Consider the following 19943-nt stretch of genomic DNA (forward strand, 5'->3'; position numbering starts at 1 on the left):
ATGGGATTCTGGCTCTAAAATGAGGAATCTACAAAAAATGAGGTTTAGGATCACCAATATGGATGGTTTCATTTTTATCTGCCCTACCATAAAACTTTACTTATTTCGATTTCAATACTTAGCCCATTTTTTATTATGATAGTATAATGGCAAATCTTTCTCCCCACCCAGAGTGTTCTATTTTGAGGTTAGGGTCTCTTGTTCAAAGTTGAGAAGCAGTGAAGCATAGTGGTTGAGCAGACTCCAGTCAATTCAAGCTCCAGCTCCACCACTTTGTATCTGAGAAGGCAGTATCAACCTCCCGCCAGGAAGGAGAGCCTAGACAGTCTTTTCTAGAACAATGTCATGTACACACTGGCTTGCATTTGAGAAATATCATGGAACCCAAATACTTAGAAACATTGTAGGCATTATCAACTGAAGTTTCCCAGGCAGTTTTACTATGTGTTTTTGGTTTTTTTTTCCCAAACACTTCTACTCACGGAAAATTTACAAGGGAGATGTATCAGTAAGAGGCTGGGTGCCTATCTGAAAGCGAACACTTGGGCCCAGTCGGAACGTCCTACAGACAGACCTGTTTTGGAACGGACCCCGGGCTGTGAGCAAGGGGAAATGTGGATGAACTGTTTTACCACTCACTGGATTATCAAGAGACCGCAACTCTGAAAAACAAACCACTTTGCTACTGACAAAGTGCAGTGACAGAAAAATTAGGAGCCAGGTGCCAAAGAAATATTTGACTTACATTATTCCATATGAGGTTTCCAATGGATTTATGAAATGTCTTTAATTGACACCCTGATGTCTAACTTTCACTAGGAAACTCAAATTAGAACGAGAGAAAGAGAGAGAGAGAGAGAGGCAGGTTCCAAGGGTGACAACAATAAATGAGGTTTGAAAGTCCAAGGAACCAATGAAAAGTGCACAACTAATTTCAGAAGGTCGCTCACTGCGCCCTGGGACCCAAAGCCGTTTTCATTTCACTTCACTTGCCAAACTTCAGGGGCGCGTTCACCTCCACGGACGCCTGGGGGTCGATGGTGTCAGACACGACGGCTACCTCCTTCAGCGCCCCGTCGTATTTCACCCGCAGGCCGGCCAGGCCCCGCGCCCCGCCCTCCGCTGCTCTCACCGCGACCAGCACGCGGTCGCCGTCGGGGTAGGTGAGGGGGTCCAGGGGCCTCACGGCCAAATGGCACGGAAGCCTCGCCCGCAGCCGACCGAACGGGCTCACTAGCAGCGCCCACTCCTTCAGAGGCTGGCGCGCAAGGCCTGGCGGAGAGACCGCGGGCTCGGACCCCGGCTGGCGCTGGCCGCCGTCTGCGCGGTACTCCCGGGCCGAACCAGCCCGACACGCCCAGCTACCCGCAGCTCTGCCGGCCCCAACTCGGAGCTGGCTGAGCCGGAGGCAGCCGAACCCCCAGCCCGAGCAGGGGGCGAACATGGCGCGCCCCTCTCGCGCTCCCTCTAATCACTTCAACCACAGGTCAGTCTCGCCACCAGCTAGTCAACCACTGCGCCTGCTCGAGTCAAAAGGGGGACGTCTGAGAGGATTTGCTGAAGCAAGAGCAATACTGCTCACTCTGGCAATTTAAACCTCAACCGCACACGCCTCAGCCGCAGGTTGAGATATCAAAGCTCTTTGTATCCACTCTGACTTGGACTCCTCGCCGGCGCCCTTTCGCAAAGGCCCATGGGATACGTAGTTCCAAAGGGGCTGATAGGTTGAGGGGTTTTGACAAGCTTAGAAACTACATATCCCAGGAGGCAATGCGCAGGGTAGAAAACGTAGTACGAATACGGGTTAGACCCGCCTCTGAAGGCGCGAGCTCCTGGCCTGAAGCCCATTAGCCATTGGAAGAATAGGAAAAAAAAAATCTGCTTGGGAATCCAACTGGCCAATGGAAACGCGGAAGGAACAAGGTGGGCAGGACTGCCTGGTTTCCTTGGATACCCAGGACGCGACTTCTTGGATAGAGGGTGGAGCTCTGGAGTGAGACCCTGGAGGCCCTAATCCACGAAGAAAAATAGGAACCTAAATAAGGCTCAATCAGGACCAAGTTAAGGGGTAAGAAACTGCGCTTTAAAAAAGTGAGAACTAGATGCAAACTAGAGTACCCTCTGTGGGTGGTTAGATCCAAACTTCACTAAACTAATGGGGGGTACGCTGGGATGGAGAATCCTTTGGCAAGAGGGTAAAGAGCCAGATTGGTGTTTTTTTTGATGGAACTCCCTCTTTTGATAGCAAATATAGCAATAGCATTAGAGTCCTGCCTTCTTCCTGCACCTAAGTGATCTTACGCCAGTCATTGGACGTCTCTGGGTTTTAATTGCTCATCCTTAAAATGAGGTCAATAATACTTTCCTTCTTTTGCCTCAAAGTTTTTGTAAGGGTCAAATGGGATAATGGATGGGAACATGAGGCAAAGGCTAAAAATTGCAGTGTAAATTACTGTATTTTTATTCTAGGAATAGCACTGATTCTTAGTAACAAAGAAATACCTGAGAGATCAGGACTTGTGTTGACAGCAGCACTGACTGATCTCTTTGACTACAAATGTTCCTACAAGGAAAAATGAGTCAGCATAGTGCAATGGGAAGAGCATGGGATTGACTGTTTTCCTGGCTCTGTCTCCTGGCTCTTTATCTGGGTCTTCTGGATCTGTTTCTTCAGCTTTAAGATGAAGAAGGACTGTACTAAATGACTCTGTAAGGTATCTTTTACCTTTTGTAATTCTGTGGGCAGTTTTAAAATCAAAATCAAAATAAAACCCACGAGATTTATTTCCTGCTTGCTGACGTATTTCTCCCTTTCTGTGCCCCTTCCTCCTCCTACCTATTATTTCCTAAGTTCTTTAGTAAAGACACATTGCAAACAATGATGTTTAATAAAATGCAAGAGCTGAAACCAAATGTCTTAGAAAACTGAAGCCCTTGGTCAAGTGCAATAACCAGAATTACTGGGAGGTATAGTGATAGATTGGCTAAGTCCTAATGAACTTGGCTTAAGTCCTCATGGTTCCAAGTCACAGGGTTCTCTGTCAATGATAACCTTTTTAAAAAATCAGTGTTTTCTGGGGCGCCTGGGTGGCTCAGTCGGTTGAGTTTCTGACTTTGGCTCAGGTCGTGGTTTCACCATTCCCAAGTTCGACCACCACATCCTACTCTGTGCTGACAGCTCAGGGCCTGGAGCCTGTTTTGGATTCTGTGTCTCCCTCTCTGTCTCTGCCCCTCCCTCACTTGTGTTCTCTCTCTGAAAAATAAACAGAATTTTTTTTTTAATTTAGTGTTTTCTTAGGTTATCCTTTCCTCTTTTGTGTGCTCCTAGTTCTTTCTCCCTCCTCATTTTTCCTCCTAATGAAGACTCATGATAGATGGTTAGCTTTTAGGTTCACCAAGTGCCCAGTGTATACTAGCTCTGTCCTTGGCTTTGTGTTTCATTTGGCCATAATTATTCAAACTGATCTTCAAACTGTCTTTTTAATGAAAACCCAAAGGGATAACTTTGAAAAAGAATTTAAAAAAGGCATTGGTTTAAGCACGTTGAGAATGCACTCACATCTGTTGTGCATATGCCAAATATTTTTAGATTAAATAGGAATACTTACCAGATTATTTTGTTTCTATGGTAATATTTCCTTTTGAGACAAACCAAGTTAATGGAATTGGCAAATGAACGATAGCTGTCTATGTGGCAAAACTAAAGAAAAGTGACTGAAAAACTACTTTTCTGATTATAGGAGTGATCTTACGTGATCTCACAGTTTGAGCCCCACATCAGGCTCTGTGCTGAAAGCTCTGAGCCTGGAGACTGCTTCACATTCTATGTCTCTCTCTCTCTCTCTCTCTCTCTCTCTTCCCCTCTCCCACTCCCGCTCAGCCTTTCTCTCAAAAATAAATAGACATTAAAATTTTTTTTAAAAATACGTTTATCCGGGGCACCTGGGTGGCTCAGTCAGTTGAGCGTTCGAGCCCCGCATCGGACTCCATGCTGACTGCTAGCTCAGAGCCTGGGGCCTGTTTCAGATTCTGTGTCTCCCTCTCTCTCTGACCCTCCCCTGCTCATGCTGTCTGTCTGTCTCCCACTCAGAAATAAATAAAAACATTAAAAAAGATTTTTTTAAATATGTTTATCCATGACCTGGAAATTGTACATCTGGGGATTTAATGTAAACATAAAACTAGGGATGTTAAAAAAAAAAAAACTTATATTCAAGGAATTTTGTTTTATAGAGTTACTTAAGATAGTGAAGAAATGAAGCAATTTAAATGTCCAGAAATAGTAGGGTGTTACATAAATCAGTATACATGTGGAATATTATGCAACAATTTAAAATTATATTTTGAAGAAGGTTCAATGATATGGGGATACTTCCATAATATAATTGGAAAGGAGAAACCTCCAATCCTCTTTCTGTGGGTTCTCCATTACTCTCACAGTACTACCACACTCAACACTTCTGCTGACACTCTGGCCATCACATGTTTGGGAGTTTTCCCCACAACAAGGAACTTTCTGCAACACCACCTGGCTGTTCTACACTTTAAGTCAACTCTGACACTATCTGCCTGTAAATAGTGTCAGATCCCGCAGGTTCAGGGCTCACTTCCACAAGATGGCTCTCATCCACTTGATACGCCAGTCACAAGTAGTGGTCCCTAAGTTACCCACAGCTTCTGTCTGATTTGGCTACAAATCAGAGGTTCCCACAACCCTCTTCTCAGGTATTATTATTTTTTTAATATTTATTATTGAGAGGGGGTGCAAGCGGAGGAGGGGTAGAGAGAGAAGGAGACAGAGAATCTGAAGCAGGCTCTGCACTGTCAGCACAAAGCCCAATGTGGGGCTCAAACTCACAAGCTGTGAGATCATGACTTGAGCCGAAGTTGGATGCTCAACTGAATGAGCCACCCAGGCGTCCCAACCCCCTTCTCAGTTTTGATGAACTGGCTAGAGTGGTTCTCAGAACTCAGGGAAACATGTTTACCAGTTTATTAAAAGATGTGATGAAGGACACAGAAGAACAGCCTGATGAGGAGATACATAGGGTGAGTTCTGGGAGGGCCCCTAGAAGAGGAGCTTCTGTCTCCCTGGGGTTGGGGTGTGTCTCCTTCCTTGTGTGGATTTGTCTGCCTACACGGAAGCTCTACAAATCCGGTCCTATTGGGATTTTTATGGAGATTTCATCAAGTAGGTATGATCAATCATTAATTCCATTTTCAGCCCTTCTTTCTTCTCAGGAGAATGGAGGCAGGGCTGAAAATTCCAAACTTCTAATCATGGTTTGTACCCTCCAGTGACCAGCCCTCATCCAGGAGCCATCCAGAAGCCCACCCAAAGTCACCTTATTAGAACAAAAGATATTCCTATCACACCCACCCAGAAATTACAAGGGTTTCACGAGCCCTGTGCCAGGAACCAAGGAGAGATCAATATATTTTTTCTATTATCTCACAGTAATATTAAATGAAGAGTAGAATGCCAAATTGTATGTTTAGTGTGATCCCAATTCTGTAATAATAATAATAATAATAGTATTTTTAAAATAAAATTGCATTTAAAACATATTCCATTGAAACAATTCCAACTCAATAACGATGGTTATCTCTAAGTAGTGAGAAAATGAATTTTTCATTTTTTGTGTATAAGCATATATTAAATTGACGATTTAAAAATATTAAATGCATTTATTAAAATACTTGTTTCCTAAGACAAACTCAAATAATGAAATAGGTGGAGAATTTCTTACTATCTAAATGTAAATGCCCATGAAGATTTTATTTAATAATTGTTATTCAATAGATGGACAGCAGAGGGCATAAGAGAGTTTTCAGAAAAATGTAATGTAAAGAATTCTGGAATTCTCTTTCAGTCAGGGAAGCCCCAGGAATTTGCTAACTTTCTCAATTATAAACTTTAAAAATAAATATATCTTATGGCTTTTATTCTTCTTATGAAATCTTAATAAATTCAGTGATCTAAACTAATAACTGACAGTGCTAAGAAGTATTTAATGAACATGTAGGTAGCCTCATTTGAAGTCTGCGTGTTATTTTTATGCAGATGAAGTACCAGAAAAAGTTTGTTATTTCATGCAGTCAAATTCCTCCACTTTAAACACCTTGAAAAGTTCCCTATATTACAAATATTCTTGAGTACTTTGTATGCTAAAGCAATATGTATTTGTGTGTCTAAGATAGTATTTTATTGGCAACCAGAGTTTACACATAATAGAAAAATTTTAGAAGCTAATGTAGGCAAGAGTTCTTGTATGTACTAACACTTAACTCCATTTCTACAAGATAGCAATAGTGTTTCAACCATTTACACAGTGGTAGCATTGAGTAGAAGTTCTACTTACATTTTATATATTTTTGAGGCTACACTGCTAGTTATTTATGGGTTCAAGATTCATATTGCTTCCTGATAAATTTTCTATTTTGTCATTAAATAATGACCCTCTTTATCTCTAGTATTGTGTTCTGTCTTTTTAAAGTTTATTTTTATTTTGAGAGAGACAGAGAGAGCAAACAGGAAAGGCAGAAGGACACAAATTCCAAGCAGGCTCTGCACCATCAGCACAGAGCTGGATAAGGGGTTTGAACTCACAAACCATGAGATCATGACCTCTGCCAAAGTCAAGTGTCAGACACTCAACTGACTGAGCCACTTGGGCGCTCCATTTTCTCTCTTGATATATATTTTTATCTAAAAATATTTTCATTCTTTTACTTCAAATCTGTGACCTTATATTTGGGACTTGTGTCTTATAAACAAAATACATCAGGATATTTTAAAACCAATTTGAGAATCTGTCTCAATAGGTAAATTAATCCACTTACATGTTTTGTAATTACTTTTTAATTTGTATTCTTACCATCTTATTTTGTGCTTTCTGTTAATCTTGCCTTTTTGCTTTTTTAAGGGTGGAGTCTTCTTTTTTCTACATTCATTTAGTCTATATGTTTTTCTTTATTCACGTGTTTTCTCTAATCAATTAATACTTTCATCCTCCTTTTGAACAATGGAATTCTTTAACCTCAGTCTTTTCCTTTCCATCTTCCATGTCATATTCCCATGTATATTTTAGTTTCACTTTGTTTTTTTTGAGGCCACACAAGTAGTTGTTATTGTTTATTATATTTTGTGCTTATTTAAATTTAGCAACATTTACTAATTTATTTGGTCACCCCTTCTAGATTCAGTTTTAGTTTTACTGAAGTATATCTTCATTCAATGAGTCTCTGAGTAATTTCTTCACACTTTTTCTGAAAATGTCTTTGTTTTGCCCTTACTTTTAAATAATAAGTTACAGTTACCATCTCTCGGTACTCTGAAGAAGTAGTTTTAACTAATAACATGTCTTCTGTCTAACTTAGTTCCTTTGTAGAGAAACTGCCTTTTCTCTTTGATTGTTTAGAATTTTTTTTTCTTAGTTTAGATGGTCTACAGTTTTAGCACTTTGTATAAGTTCAGTTCTTTTTGTTTGCTATGCTTGGTTTTAAAGTTACTGAGATATAATTTACACACACAGTAAAATTCATTTTTCAGGTGGACAGCTCTATTAATTCTGGCAAATGTATATAGTGATGTAACCACCATGACAATCAAAATGTAGAACTTTTCCATCATTGCCAAAAGCTCCCTCATGCAACTTTATATTCACTCTTTCTCCCCCTGGCAAACACTGGTCTGTTATCTGTCCCTATGCTTTTGCCTTTGCCAGAAACTCATATAAATGGAATCATATAATACATAGCCTTTTGACTTAATATAATGTATTTGAGATTCACCCATGTTGTTGTATGTATCAATAGTTTATTCCTTTTTATTTCTGAGTTGAATTCCATTATATGAACAGTATGAAAATAATCTGTTTCCATTTTGAGGTGACTATTAATAAAGCCAATATAAACAGTTGTGCACAGTTTTTGAATAGATGTATATCCTCATTTCCTTTGAATAAGTACATATGAATGAATGGCTGGGTCATTTGATACATATGTATTTAGCTTTATAAGAAATAAGCTGTTTTCCAAAGAAGCTATACAATCTTGCATTCACACTAACAATACATGAGACTTCCAGTTGCTCCGCATCCTCACTAACACTTGGTATTGTCACTTTCTTTTTAAAACAGTGTAATAAGTGTGTAATTATATCCCATTGTGATACTTATTTGCATTTCCCCAGTTACTAATGACATGAGCATATTTTCACATTCTAATTTGCCACTTGTATATCTTCTTAGGTTAAGTATATGTTCAGGTCTTTTGCCAATTTTTTTTTTTAATGTTTTTTATTTATTTCTAGGAGAGAGAGAGACAGCGTGAGCAGGGGAGGGTCAGAGAGAGAGGGAGTCACAGACTGAAACAGGCTCCAGGCTCTGAGCCCTTTTGCCAATTTTTTAAATTGGTCTGTTTGATTTCCTCTTATTGAGTGATGAGATTTCTTTGTATTTCTCAATACCAGTCTTTTGTCAGATACATTGTTTACACATATTTTCTTCCTATCTCTGACTTGTTTTCAGTTTCCCAGTACTGTCTTCTGAAGAGCAGATCTACCAGATTTTGAAAAAATCCAATATGTCTATTTTTCCTTTATGATTTAAAAAATATTGAAAGAAAACTTTCTCCAAACTAAGGTTGTGAATATTTTCTCTTATGTTTTCTTCTGAACATTTTTTACTTTAGATTTCCATTTAGGTATACACATCATTTCAAGTTACTTTTTGTAAATGATGCAAAGTATGGTTTGAGGTACATTCTTTTACATAAGGATGTCCAGTTGTTTCAGCATAATTTGTTGAAAAATATGATCATCTCAATGGATTAAAAATATTGGCAAAATTCATTATCCATTCCTGTTAAAAACTCTCCGTGAACTTGGAGTAGAAGGAAACTTCCTCCACCTCGTACAGGCAGCTATGAAAACTTACACTTGATACCATACGTAACTATAAAAGACTGAAGGTATTCTAACATTAAGACTCGACATTAAGATGGCATATCACCCCACACTAATGTGTGTATTGATTCATTGCTCAGTCAAAATTGAAGCAGGCTTTTTTAAAAAATAAAAATTGACAAGTTGGTTCTGAAATATATATGGGAGGGGCACCAGGTGACTCAGTTGGTTAAGTGTTTGACTTTGGCTCAGGTCATGATCTCATGGCTCATGAGTTCAAGCCCCGCATAGGGTTCTGTGCTGACAGCTCAGAGCCTGGAGCCTGCTTTGGATTTGGTATCTCCCTCTCTCTCTGCCCCTCCCCCACTCACACTCTGCCTCTCTCTCTCTCTCTCTCTCTTTCTCTTAAAAAAATAAACATTAAAAAAATTTAAATATATATAGGAATAAAAGTACATAATATAGCCAAAACATTTTTGAAAAAAGAACTAAGTTTGAGGACATATACTACCTCATTTTTAAGACTTACTACAGAGCTATGATAATTAATACAATGTTGTATTGATATAGGAATAAACATGAATCAATGGGACAGGAAAGAAAACATAGAAATAGACCTAATTGATTTTTGACAAAGGTGCCATGATAATTCAATTGGAAAAAGATACTTTTCCTAACAAATGGTGCTGGAACAACTGGATATCCATATGCGCCGCCCCCCCCCCCGCCCTGCCCAAAAGAATATCAACCCTTACTTCCCACCACACCAAAAATTTAAAATAGATAAAAGATGCAAGTAGAAGAGCTAAAACTCTCAAAGTTCCAGAAGAAAATATAGGGGAAAATCTTGTGATCTTGAGTTTGGCAAAGATTTCTTAAGATACAAAAAGCATGAACCATAAAACGAACAAAGAAACATTATAAATTGGATTTCCTCAAAATTAAAAAAAATTTTGCTCTTCAAACAGACAATGCTAAGAAAATTAAAAGACTGTGAGAATATACTACAACATTAAGAGGAAGCAAAAGATGGGGCACCTGGGTGGCTCAGTTAGTTAAGTATCCAACTTGGGCTCAGGTCATGATCTCACCAGTTATGAGTTCGAGCCTGCATTGGGCTCTGTGCTGACAGCCCAGAGCCTTGAGCCTACTTCAGATTCTGTGTGTCTCTCTCTGCCCCTCCCTTGCTAGTGCTGTCGGTCTCTCTCTCAAAGATAAGCAAACATTAAAAAAAAGTTTTTTAAAGAGGGCAAAAGAACCTGATTATTTTTTAATGGGCAAAAAACTTTAAATAGAATAAAATATGTGAAATACTTAGGGATAAATTTAACAAAACATATATAAGACCTACCTTTGGGGCACCTGGGTGGCTCAGTTGGTTAAGCATCTCACGTCTGAACTCAGTTCAGGTCTTGTATTTAGGGTTGTGAGTTTAAACCCCACATTGGGCTCCATGCTGGATGTGAAGCCTACTTAAAAAAAAATTGACACTTCATCTAAGAAGATGTGGAAATGGCATAGAAGTCCATAAAAAAGGTGTTCAACATTAATAAGTCATTATGGAAAAGCAATTTAAAACCACAAATTAAAAATTAAAAGTAGATGCCACTGCACACCTACCATAATGGTAAAACCAAAAATACTGATAGTAGCAAGTTTACGAGGACATGGATCAGTGGGAAACTTGGTGTCCAGTTGTTCCTAGTGGGAATATAAAAGAGTACAGCCACTTTGGAAAATAATGTGACAGTTTTGTATACAGTTAATCATATACTTACCATATGACTCAGCAATTCCATTCCTAGATATTTAACAAAGAAAAATGAAAACATATATTCACATGAAGACTTATACTCAAATGTTTATGGCAACTTTATTCATAATGATCAAACATGAGTAAAAAATCAAATGTCTATCAACTGGCAAATCAGCAAATAAATTGTACAATTGTACAATTGTATACAATGCAATACCATCAGCAATAAAAGGAATGGAATATTGATGTCCATGGCAATGTAGATGAACCTCAGAAACCTTATGCTAAGGTAACCTTATAGAAGCCTGAAATATCTATGATCTTATTTACATAAAATATTGGAAAACACAAAACTAGATGTTATCAGGTGCCTGGAATGGTGGGTATGAGGATAGGAGGGGGCATTGATGGTAGAAGTGCACAAAGGAAACTTTCAGAGCAATGAGAATATTTGTGGCAGTGATTATACAACTGTCAATATTTTTAACTTCATCAAATCGTACTCTTAAAATTGTGAGTTTTATTGCACATAAATTATATCTCAATACAGCTAACTAAAAGCACACACTTAATTCATGTTTCCTTTTTTTTTTAATCTTCCTCTTAGGCTAGGCATGAGACCCAAGGTCAGTGTTATTAGGTAGCTTTATGGCTTAAGGATGGTTGTCTGGTCAGTGGTCAGTGCCTGACCATGCTAACTCCTCTTGAGATGTGCATCCACCTGGGCCTCAGACACGCTGGTGTCTTCTGAGAATTCTGCATTCCCATCTGGTTGTCAGTTGTATGGGCCACAAAGCTTTCTGAAGCAGTGTCTTTTCATCACAATGTCAAGGGCTCTTAGGATGTAGCACTCTCAGCTAGCCTCAAAACCTCTCCCATGCCACTTTGTGAACTCTCTTGGGTCTTCTCTGCCTATTGATTTATCACATGAAGGGGTGATGGTGTAGAGCCTTGCCACTTTCCCCACATCTCACCTGGGAGAGGAGGCACATTATCTCTCTGATGTTTGTGGATGTCCAAACTCCACTATGTAATTTCCTGAGCCTTGTCCTGGGTGGACTAGATGCCACAGGGGCCCATGCCAACTTGTTTTCTCGCCGACTCTCCTTGCTCCCCAGCTCAGAGAGAGGGCTTTTGGTTCATTTTTAACTTCATCTTCCAATGTAAGGTAGGAAAATTGTCTGGGTAAATATTCTTCTAACCCTATAACGAATATAAGAACCTTTGCTTTTAGAGGAAGGAAAGAAATTGGGTAAGGGATGCTGCCCAAGGGGAGGAAGATTGAAATGGAGATCCACCCAGGGCCAGGGGAAGCCTGAGAACAGGAAGTATTTACGCAATAAAAAGAGGAGGCTCTGAAATCTCTAGACATGGGAGAAGGAACTTTGCCTACTTATGGTAAGCCGGTCCTTCCCTGACTGAGAGTTGACACCTATTCTTTCAAGGACTTTAAGGTTTTTGTTGTTGTTGTTGCTCCCTGTTTCCCACCCCCTCCCCCTACAGGACTCAATATCCTACATAGTCTTTCTTTTCCTACATTGAAACATCTCATAGTGGGATTTGAATGTTAGGCTTACCAGGACTCTCAAACCAAATCCTAAGAAGTATTCTGGTGCAAATTCATGCTAGAGAAGACCCAGACCACCTTGTCCAACCTACAGATTGCTGAACTATTTGATCCGGTCTTAGGCTGATCTCTGTTTACTTGATCCCTGTCAAAATCATTTAAGGCACGTTACAAATGAAAGCAGAAGAACTCGACAGTGGTGGGAGGGAGCTAACATTTATCGAGGGCTGCATGCTGGGTCTGGGCCCAGATTTAGTTCCATCTAATCTTCATAACAACCCTTAAATCATCTTGCAGTAAAGGAAATAGCCACTTAGAGGATGAATATCTTGCCCAAACTCACACAGGAAAGGGGGGAATGAAATTCAAACCCGAATTGATGAACTTCAGGCTATTCATTTCCATTGCCACATGTTGTCATCTGGTAGACTAAGTTAAAGCCACTAATCCCATGGGGCACCTGGGTAGCTCAGTCGGAGCATCCGACTTCTGTTCACGCTTCTGATCTCGCGGTTGGAGGGTTCAGGCCCCGTGTCGGGCTCTGTAGTGACGGCCAGCTCAGAGCCTGGAGCCTGTTTCGGATTCTGTGTCTCCCTCTCTCTTTGACCCTCCCCTGCTCATGCTGTCTCTCTCTCTCTCTCTCAGAAATAAATAAAACATTAAAAAAAAAAAACCCTACTAATTCCAGTCTTCGATGAAACAACAGGAGGAGAAGGAGGAGAAAGGGAAGGAGGAGTAGAAAGGGAAGGGAGGAGCCAGAGCTGCAGATGCGAAGCAGGGATAGCCTATACTACATGAAGTTCTTTGCTAAGGAAACAGACCCATCTAGATTCACAGTTCCTACAGACTAGGGTATGGGGGAGAGGAAAGGGGTAAATTAAAAGAGCAGGTTTGCAAGGCAATGGCCTAGATAGGACACATAGACTGGTATTGTAGTGTTATGAATGTGCTTTCAGATAGGTTTCTAAAAACTCAAGCAAAAGTGGAAGTAGATTTGAAAAACATGGACATTTGTGTAGTAAAAGTAAGGAATGGCCTGCAATGTAAAGATTCTAGATCACATAGAAACATGTAGAATCTCTGCTTCACAGACCTTCTGGAACACTGTCAGCTTCAGACCTACTTAAACATTCTAAACCTCCCACAGGATTTGGAGCTCCGTTTCTACTCACTACCAAATTATTTGGTAACCATTAAGGGAACTGTGGGGGCCTCTCAGGCATCTTCGAATTTCTGAAGCCTGAATGGACTTGCAGAATGACTATAAATCATTGCAAATATAAGACCAGTGTTTCTTGCCACACTTTGTATACATGAAAGCTTTCCTTTGGTTTGTAACTATAGCAACAAGTTCTATAGCTCATTGTTTTGCACAGCTCAGTCTTACCACCTCGCGGACTGCCTAACAATCACTGCTCTACGAGAACTAAGTTGTGTTTAATTGACTTACCTTGTATTGGCCTGCTCTTTGCTAAAGGGGTCTTAGCTTTCTACCTTTATAGTGACAGAAGTCACATTGCATTAGCCAGTCTCATCCTTGATCCTGTTTTACATTATCGGAGGCCAAGAGGAAAGGGCTTTACCAAGGCCATGGCAAAGAATCCTATATGATACAGCAGAAAAGGGTAAGGGATGTGGAGCCAGTGGACATGAGTTTGAATAAATACTCCCACTTATTGCTGTGTGATCTTGGGCATATCACTTATATTCTGTGACCTTCGGTTTCTTCTTCTATAAAATGGAGATAAAAATAGTTATGAATATATGTGTTGTAAGATTGAAGTGAAATAATATAAAGGAAAGCTTTGCTTAAACTGTGAAGGGCTTTGACTCCTTGGGTTTCTGAGAAAAAGAAGAGAAAATGTAAGACGTTTTAAAGAGAGGGTAAATAACTTTTCTTGGGTCCGTATTTGGGGTTGGAGGGTAGCATTCAAAAGGCAAAAGGACTAAGAGAAATGAGTTGGGAGAATGCCTAGCGCTCTCTCAGCTTCCTTCGCTCTCAGGGCGAGACCTGAACCTGTAAGAGAGTCTCTGGTTCTCTGTGCTCATGGGCAGCGAACAGGTTCCTCACTGGTCACACATGCCTCTAAGTTAAGATTTAACTATCTAATACTGTGAACATTTACTTTAAAGCCTCGATAGGGGCACCTGGATGGCTCAGTCAGTTGAGCATCCCACTTTGACTCAGGTCATGATTTCCCGGTTTGTGAGTTCAAGCTCCATGTTGGGCTCTTTGCTGACAGCTCAGAGCCTGGAGCCTGCGCTGTGTCAGATTCTGTGTCTCCCTCTCTCTCTGCCCCTCCCCTACTTGTGCGTTCTCTCTCTTTCTCTCTCTCCCTCTCAAAAATAAACAAACATTGAAAAAATTTAAAGCCTCAAGATGCACTTGGAGCTTCCTCTCAAGAGTTTTCTTTTTTGTAGAGGTCCGTTTTTAACCTACTTCGTTACTTTGACACTTTAGTTATGAGGTAGATTTTATCTGTACGTAGTGATCTGCAACGGTTTTATTTCTTCCTATGTCAGACTGGGGTTTTTTGCAAAAATTTCTTTTGAGAGAGGTTTTTTTTTTCTTTTCTTTTTTTTTAGGAACAGAAAGAAGTTGTGGTTTGATTTGTTGGGTCTTTAAATGACAAAGCTTTTCTACTCCCCTTTTTAAAAACATGATCTGAAATCTGTATCTATATATTTAAAAAATGTTTCAAATCTCATCTTGTCTTTCTCTAATAATAACAGGCATTATATAATGGTACATGAATAAAAAATCTAGATGTGAATATGTGCAATAATTATATCTGTTGTGTTTAGGACTCCCAAGCTGGTGGTGTTTGGTGATGATGTTGTTGTTGGATTAAATGGATCTGAGTGAACTGGAGGCTGCATGTGGGACTGGCTGCCCAATGTTCTGAGCCTGTCATATGGGGACCAGTGGCCTCTAGCAAAGGACCTGGAGTTTTGAGTTTTAGCCTTATCTCTAAAAGGAAATACGCATACAATCACAGGGAAACACTGATACAGCTTTAAATATTCCACAATTTTTGTAACGCCATTTTAACATGTCTGTGTTTTTTAATAAGTAGAGTAAACTGAAACAAACAAAACAGGCATCCCAGATGTCTCCCTCCCTCCAACAGGTCTGGCTCTGAGTCACTGTAGACACAATCCCGTAACTCACCTCTAGCAATGAATGCCCTGCTGGGGAAAGGAGCATGTGATCCTGTTTCCAGGATCAGGATCTAAATCATAATTTAGAAGAGCTAAATTATGAAAAAGAATGCTCAGGCTTAGTGTGGGACCATATCATTTTGGACTTTATATCCTACTATTCTAAATTGAGCAAATTTTGTGCTAGTTGACGGGTAAATAATATCAAAAGGCAGTGTGGTTTCCTGCTGTGTCTTTCTTGAAGTAGGCATTGCCCTCTCACCTTCAAAAACACACATCCTTTGTGTATCCTGCCCATTCCTTCTGCATGTAATGGTTTTTGGCATGTGCTTCTTGTAACTGTCAAGAAAACTTTCCTTAAGAGTTCAAAAACAAAACACAAAATTATGATCACCTCTTTAGCTGTAGAGAAGAGGAAGCGGTGCTATGCCTTACAACACAAGGCATATCCTGCAATACTCATTACTTAATTATTCTTTGTGAAGCTTCCTATTTTGGCTTTATCTTTTAACCCTGAGACAAAGTGTAAATAATAGAGGAGTTCAGTGTTCACTAGCCTTTTGCTTTTCTTGTCAAAGCTCACTACCTGTCCTCTCCCTTCTAGAAAGCCCCATAAAACCATGTCCTCTCTTCTTCACACTCTTACGGCATACCATGGTATTGCCTCTGCTCAGGGTCTAAGCATCTAACTTTCCAATCGGGATGCCTCCCTGTACCATTTGCCATGGGAATGGAGCCTGCCAGAAATGAATGTGCAGTGCATGGTTACCTTGCTTCTACGGTCCATGCTTGCATAGCACCCTTTTCAGTTATATTTATTTTTACATTTATAATCTCTGTGATTCTCTGATTAATTTCTATCTTGCCTTCCAGTCTCTGAGTGCCTCTGAGGCTAGACACCTGGTCTGGTTTTGCTCACCAATGACTCTTATCTCCTGCCCACAGCAAAGGGAGCTGACTCACAGCCACTAAATTGTCTCCTTGCCTTCAAATTCACACCCTTTTTGAAACATTCCTCTCATTGTCACCTACATCTTTACAAGCTCAGATAACTCCAGGATGCAAAGAATATGTAATGGTTTTCCAATAATTATAGATTAAAATCTAAATTCCAGGCTTCAAGCTGCCTTTAAAGCTGTTATCTGCCTTCCTACCAACATTGCTTTTTCTTTAGGCTTTTTCACCTTCCCTCCTATGATACAGAGCTAGTTACTTCCTGCCTTGACTTCTCTTTGTATTGTAAATTACTTGCCTCTTTATAGAGGCAGTTCTATGAAATTATGATCTTCATGAAACAACTCAGTATTTGCTTAATTGACTTAGGTATTAGGAAGATATACATCTCTAGAATTACTATACTCAATAGCTACGTTCCTCCTACACCAGGAATTTAAGATGTTTTACAAACATTCTCTTGGTTATATTATGTAAACTGAGAACATATTTTCTTCTATTGTTTTATTTATGGTTGTCAATCATATCGCCAGCAGCATGGTAATAATATAATGGGCTTTGCAATCCTACATTAATGAATCCTTCAATATTTTTCTCTGTTAAACTTTGCCCTCTACTTAAGCCCTTTCCAACCTGTTACTTACTAGAGTAATTAGTGTTTTACTAATTACATGAGACTTTTGTATTTGTTGTGTTTTCTTACTTCCCTACTCACTCTACCTTTTCTTTTCTAAAGGTCAAAGTTTGTCTGATAATGTGTATCAGAACTCTGTTATAGTGTTATGCTTCCCTGTGTTTAATGTTTTACCTGCTTTAAAATATTTGGAATGTTTTCAAGATTATAGAGACTGAAAACTTCAGCAGACTGAGAAATCTGTACAAATTCAGCATAGCGCCCTTCTTTTGTTGCCTAGGTAAGCTTTACCATATTTAAAGTGCAGTGCTTTGAGAAGATTGCATGAAATTAAGTTCATATATATAATGTTTATTTTTGACAGAGAGAGAAAGAGAGAGAGAGAGAGGGCACAAGCTGGGGAGGGGCAGAGAGAGAGGGAGACAAAACGGGCTCCAGGCTCTGAAATGTCAGCACAGAGCCCAGTGCAGCGCTGGAACTCAGAATGGCGAGATCATGACCTAGGCTGAAGTCAGATGCTTAATGGACTGAGCCACCCAGGCTCCAGTGAAATTAAGTTTTTAAAGTCAATGCCATCTTGATTATAAAAACTCCAAGAGCATTTAAATATATTTTTTAAACAAATACATGTACTACACTGTGCAAAACTATGATAGAAAACTGGAAACATTCCCTATTTTTATACTGTAGGGATGGTTTGAATACTTGAGGCACATCTTTGCCAGTGTGCCAGGCAGCTCTGCAGTGGACTGAGGACTATCTCTGCATGTTGTTATGGAGTTCTTTGGCTGTATTATTATGTCTAGGGGTCTAGGTTTTGATTCAAAATAATGTGGAGAGTGAAGGGGTAAGTGGAAGGGTTTAGATAAAACAAAAATTGCTCAGGAATTGATATTTATTGAAGCTGGTTGATGGGCACTTGAGGATTCATTATACTGTTTTTGTTTGAAATATTCTGTTATTTTCATTTTTATTTGAAATATTTTTTAAGGGAACAGCTAAAATTCACAGGTATGGTATAATGTTCTGAAAGTGATGCTTTTCTGGGATAGTTATTAACATTTTTCATCCATGAAATGATTGAATGTATATATTTTTGCTTATAAACACACACATCTAGCTTATATAATCAAACTTTTTCAGCTTCTTGAAGATTTAAACAATAAACTGATTAATTGCCAAAATTAAAACATTGTGATGCCTCAATAACAACACGTTCTTTTAAAACCCTGCTTTATGGCACTGAAAAATATATGTGTGTATTAAAGGGCCCTGCACTTGGCTTAACGCTCTAGTGTCACCACCTTGATATCCTTAATTTTATTCTTGAGCTTCTGTTTTGCAAGTGAAGTCTAATGGAACAATTGTGCCCACACAGTAGCAGTAGAGATAGTCAAGGTGGAAGAGCATTGGCCTGAGCTGTGGCGATAGCAGGCAAGACAGGTGTTGAGCAATTAGCCTGTTGCGCTGGTGCACAAGTGCATGCCTCAGGCAGTGTGAGCCGCCACAGTGTGCTGGTGCTTATTTCCCCAGGAATAATTTGAATTAAAGTGGAAGTTATATTTATTTACCCAATCAATAACTAAGTGATTGAGTGCCAACTCAAATAAAATTAAGTCTCTGCTCTCATAGAGCTTACATTCTAGTCATATCATTTTTCTCCAATTAATGTAACAAAACTTATTTCTAAAAATTAAAATTATTGATCTGAGGGGTGCCTGGGTGGCTAAGTTGGTTAAGCCTCCAACTTCAAGGTCATGATCTCACTGTTCATGAGTTTGAGCTCCACGTCGAGCTCTGTGCTGACAGTTCAGAGCCTGGAGCCTGCTTCGGATTCTGTGTCTCCCTCTCTCTCTCTCTCTGCCCCTCCGCTGCTCACCCTCCGTCTCTCTCTCAGAATAAATAAACATTTTCTTAAATTAAAAAAATAATTCTTGATTTGAGTGTAGCATTGGAGTGTATCTTTACAACAAAGCAGTCTTTGTAATAATTTATCCATAGTCAACTTTCCTGACCTATAATTTCATTGGAGGCTGGCTTACTCCAGTTGACTTTTGCTTGCTTTTATTATTTTCCACTCATTTTACTTTATAAGTGATGACATCCCTGAATAGCTGAATATGGAATGATTTTACTTTAGAATTGTGAAAAATGGAGGACAGTACTACAGACACAGAACCAGGAGAGGAAGAGGAGAAAGATGAAAATGATCAAGAGTGCCCCATTTATGCCATAGCACCTACAATTAACATCCAAGATGAACGACTTGTTGATTTATCTACAACTCCAGCTTTCATTTGTCTGCACGAGGTATGTTTCTCTCTATGTACTACTATACTAAGACCTGAATCATTATCTACTTAAAATTCAGATGAAGCTAATATTATTATCAAAATGGTTTATTACATGTAACCAGTAGGCAATATATCATTTGAAGCACTTTAAAATAAAATAATCCCACCTTCTCTTCCAAAGTCCTATCATACAGTCCTGGATGAACACAGTAGTATAGGTTCTGATACTTTTATAGCATAATAAATATTTGCATGTATGCACTCAGTTAAATACATTCCATAGGTTGGTAAAAGAAATAAAAGAGGAAACTTCTTTCATTATTGAATATACTACATTTACTTCCATAAAATGAAGATAAAATATCTTGAGATTCAATGATAGAAAAATACACATTTACCTAACTAAATGTAGCTAGAGCAGTAAGGCATTGAAATCTACTCTTTCCTATTAGCAGAGGAGCAAAAAGGATTTCTGCCTGATTTTGTCTTATTTTCTAATTTAAAAAAAACAGGATGAACATTTAGGAAATGCCCATTTACAAGGAAAGTTTTTTTTAATAGTAACTGACTACATATGCAACTGTTACCTTGTCATGCTTGAGAACTATACTTTAGAAAATATTTTACAGAACATCTGAATTCTGAACTATTAACTTTATGCAAATATA

General features: G+C 39.2%; 2 protein-coding genes across 7 annotated transcripts in view; one reads left to right on the forward strand and one right to left on the reverse strand.

Moving 5' to 3' along the window:
* The window catches only part of FAM185A (family with sequence similarity 185 member A), a 53130-nt gene extending 51466 nt beyond the window's left edge, over positions 1–1664 (reverse strand). For all 3 annotated transcript variants that reach the window (XM_039239081.1, XM_039239082.1, XM_039239080.1), the window contains exon 1: positions 994–1664. In XM_039239081.1, the coding sequence (XP_039095012.1) occupies positions 994–1444 (451 nt within the window). In that variant the 5' untranslated portion in view covers positions 1445–1664. The remainder of the gene's footprint in view (positions 1–993) is intronic.
* A 305-nt stretch (positions 1665–1969) lies between these two features.
* The window catches only part of CCDC146 (coiled-coil domain containing 146), a 115418-nt gene continuing 97444 nt past the window's right edge, over positions 1970–19943 (forward strand). Inside the window, exons 1-3 of one of the 4 annotated variants that reach the window (XM_039239106.1) lie at positions 1970–2068; positions 17084–17261; positions 19122–19291. In XM_039239106.1, the coding sequence (XP_039095037.1) occupies positions 19133–19291 (159 nt within the window). In that variant the 5' untranslated portion in view covers positions 1970–2068; positions 17084–17261; positions 19122–19132. Of the gene's footprint in view, positions 2069–13679; positions 13857–17083; positions 17262–19121; positions 19292–19943 lie in introns of those variants that run through there. The other 3 variants (XM_039239108.1, XM_039239107.1, XM_039239109.1) reach the window with 3 other exon arrangements.

This window comes from Hyaena hyaena, unplaced genomic scaffold, assembly GCF_003009895.1.
Source record: "Hyaena hyaena isolate Hyena2069 unplaced genomic scaffold, ASM300989v1 scaffold_152, whole genome shotgun sequence".
Taxonomy (NCBI): domain Eukaryota; kingdom Metazoa; phylum Chordata; class Mammalia; order Carnivora; family Hyaenidae; genus Hyaena; species Hyaena hyaena.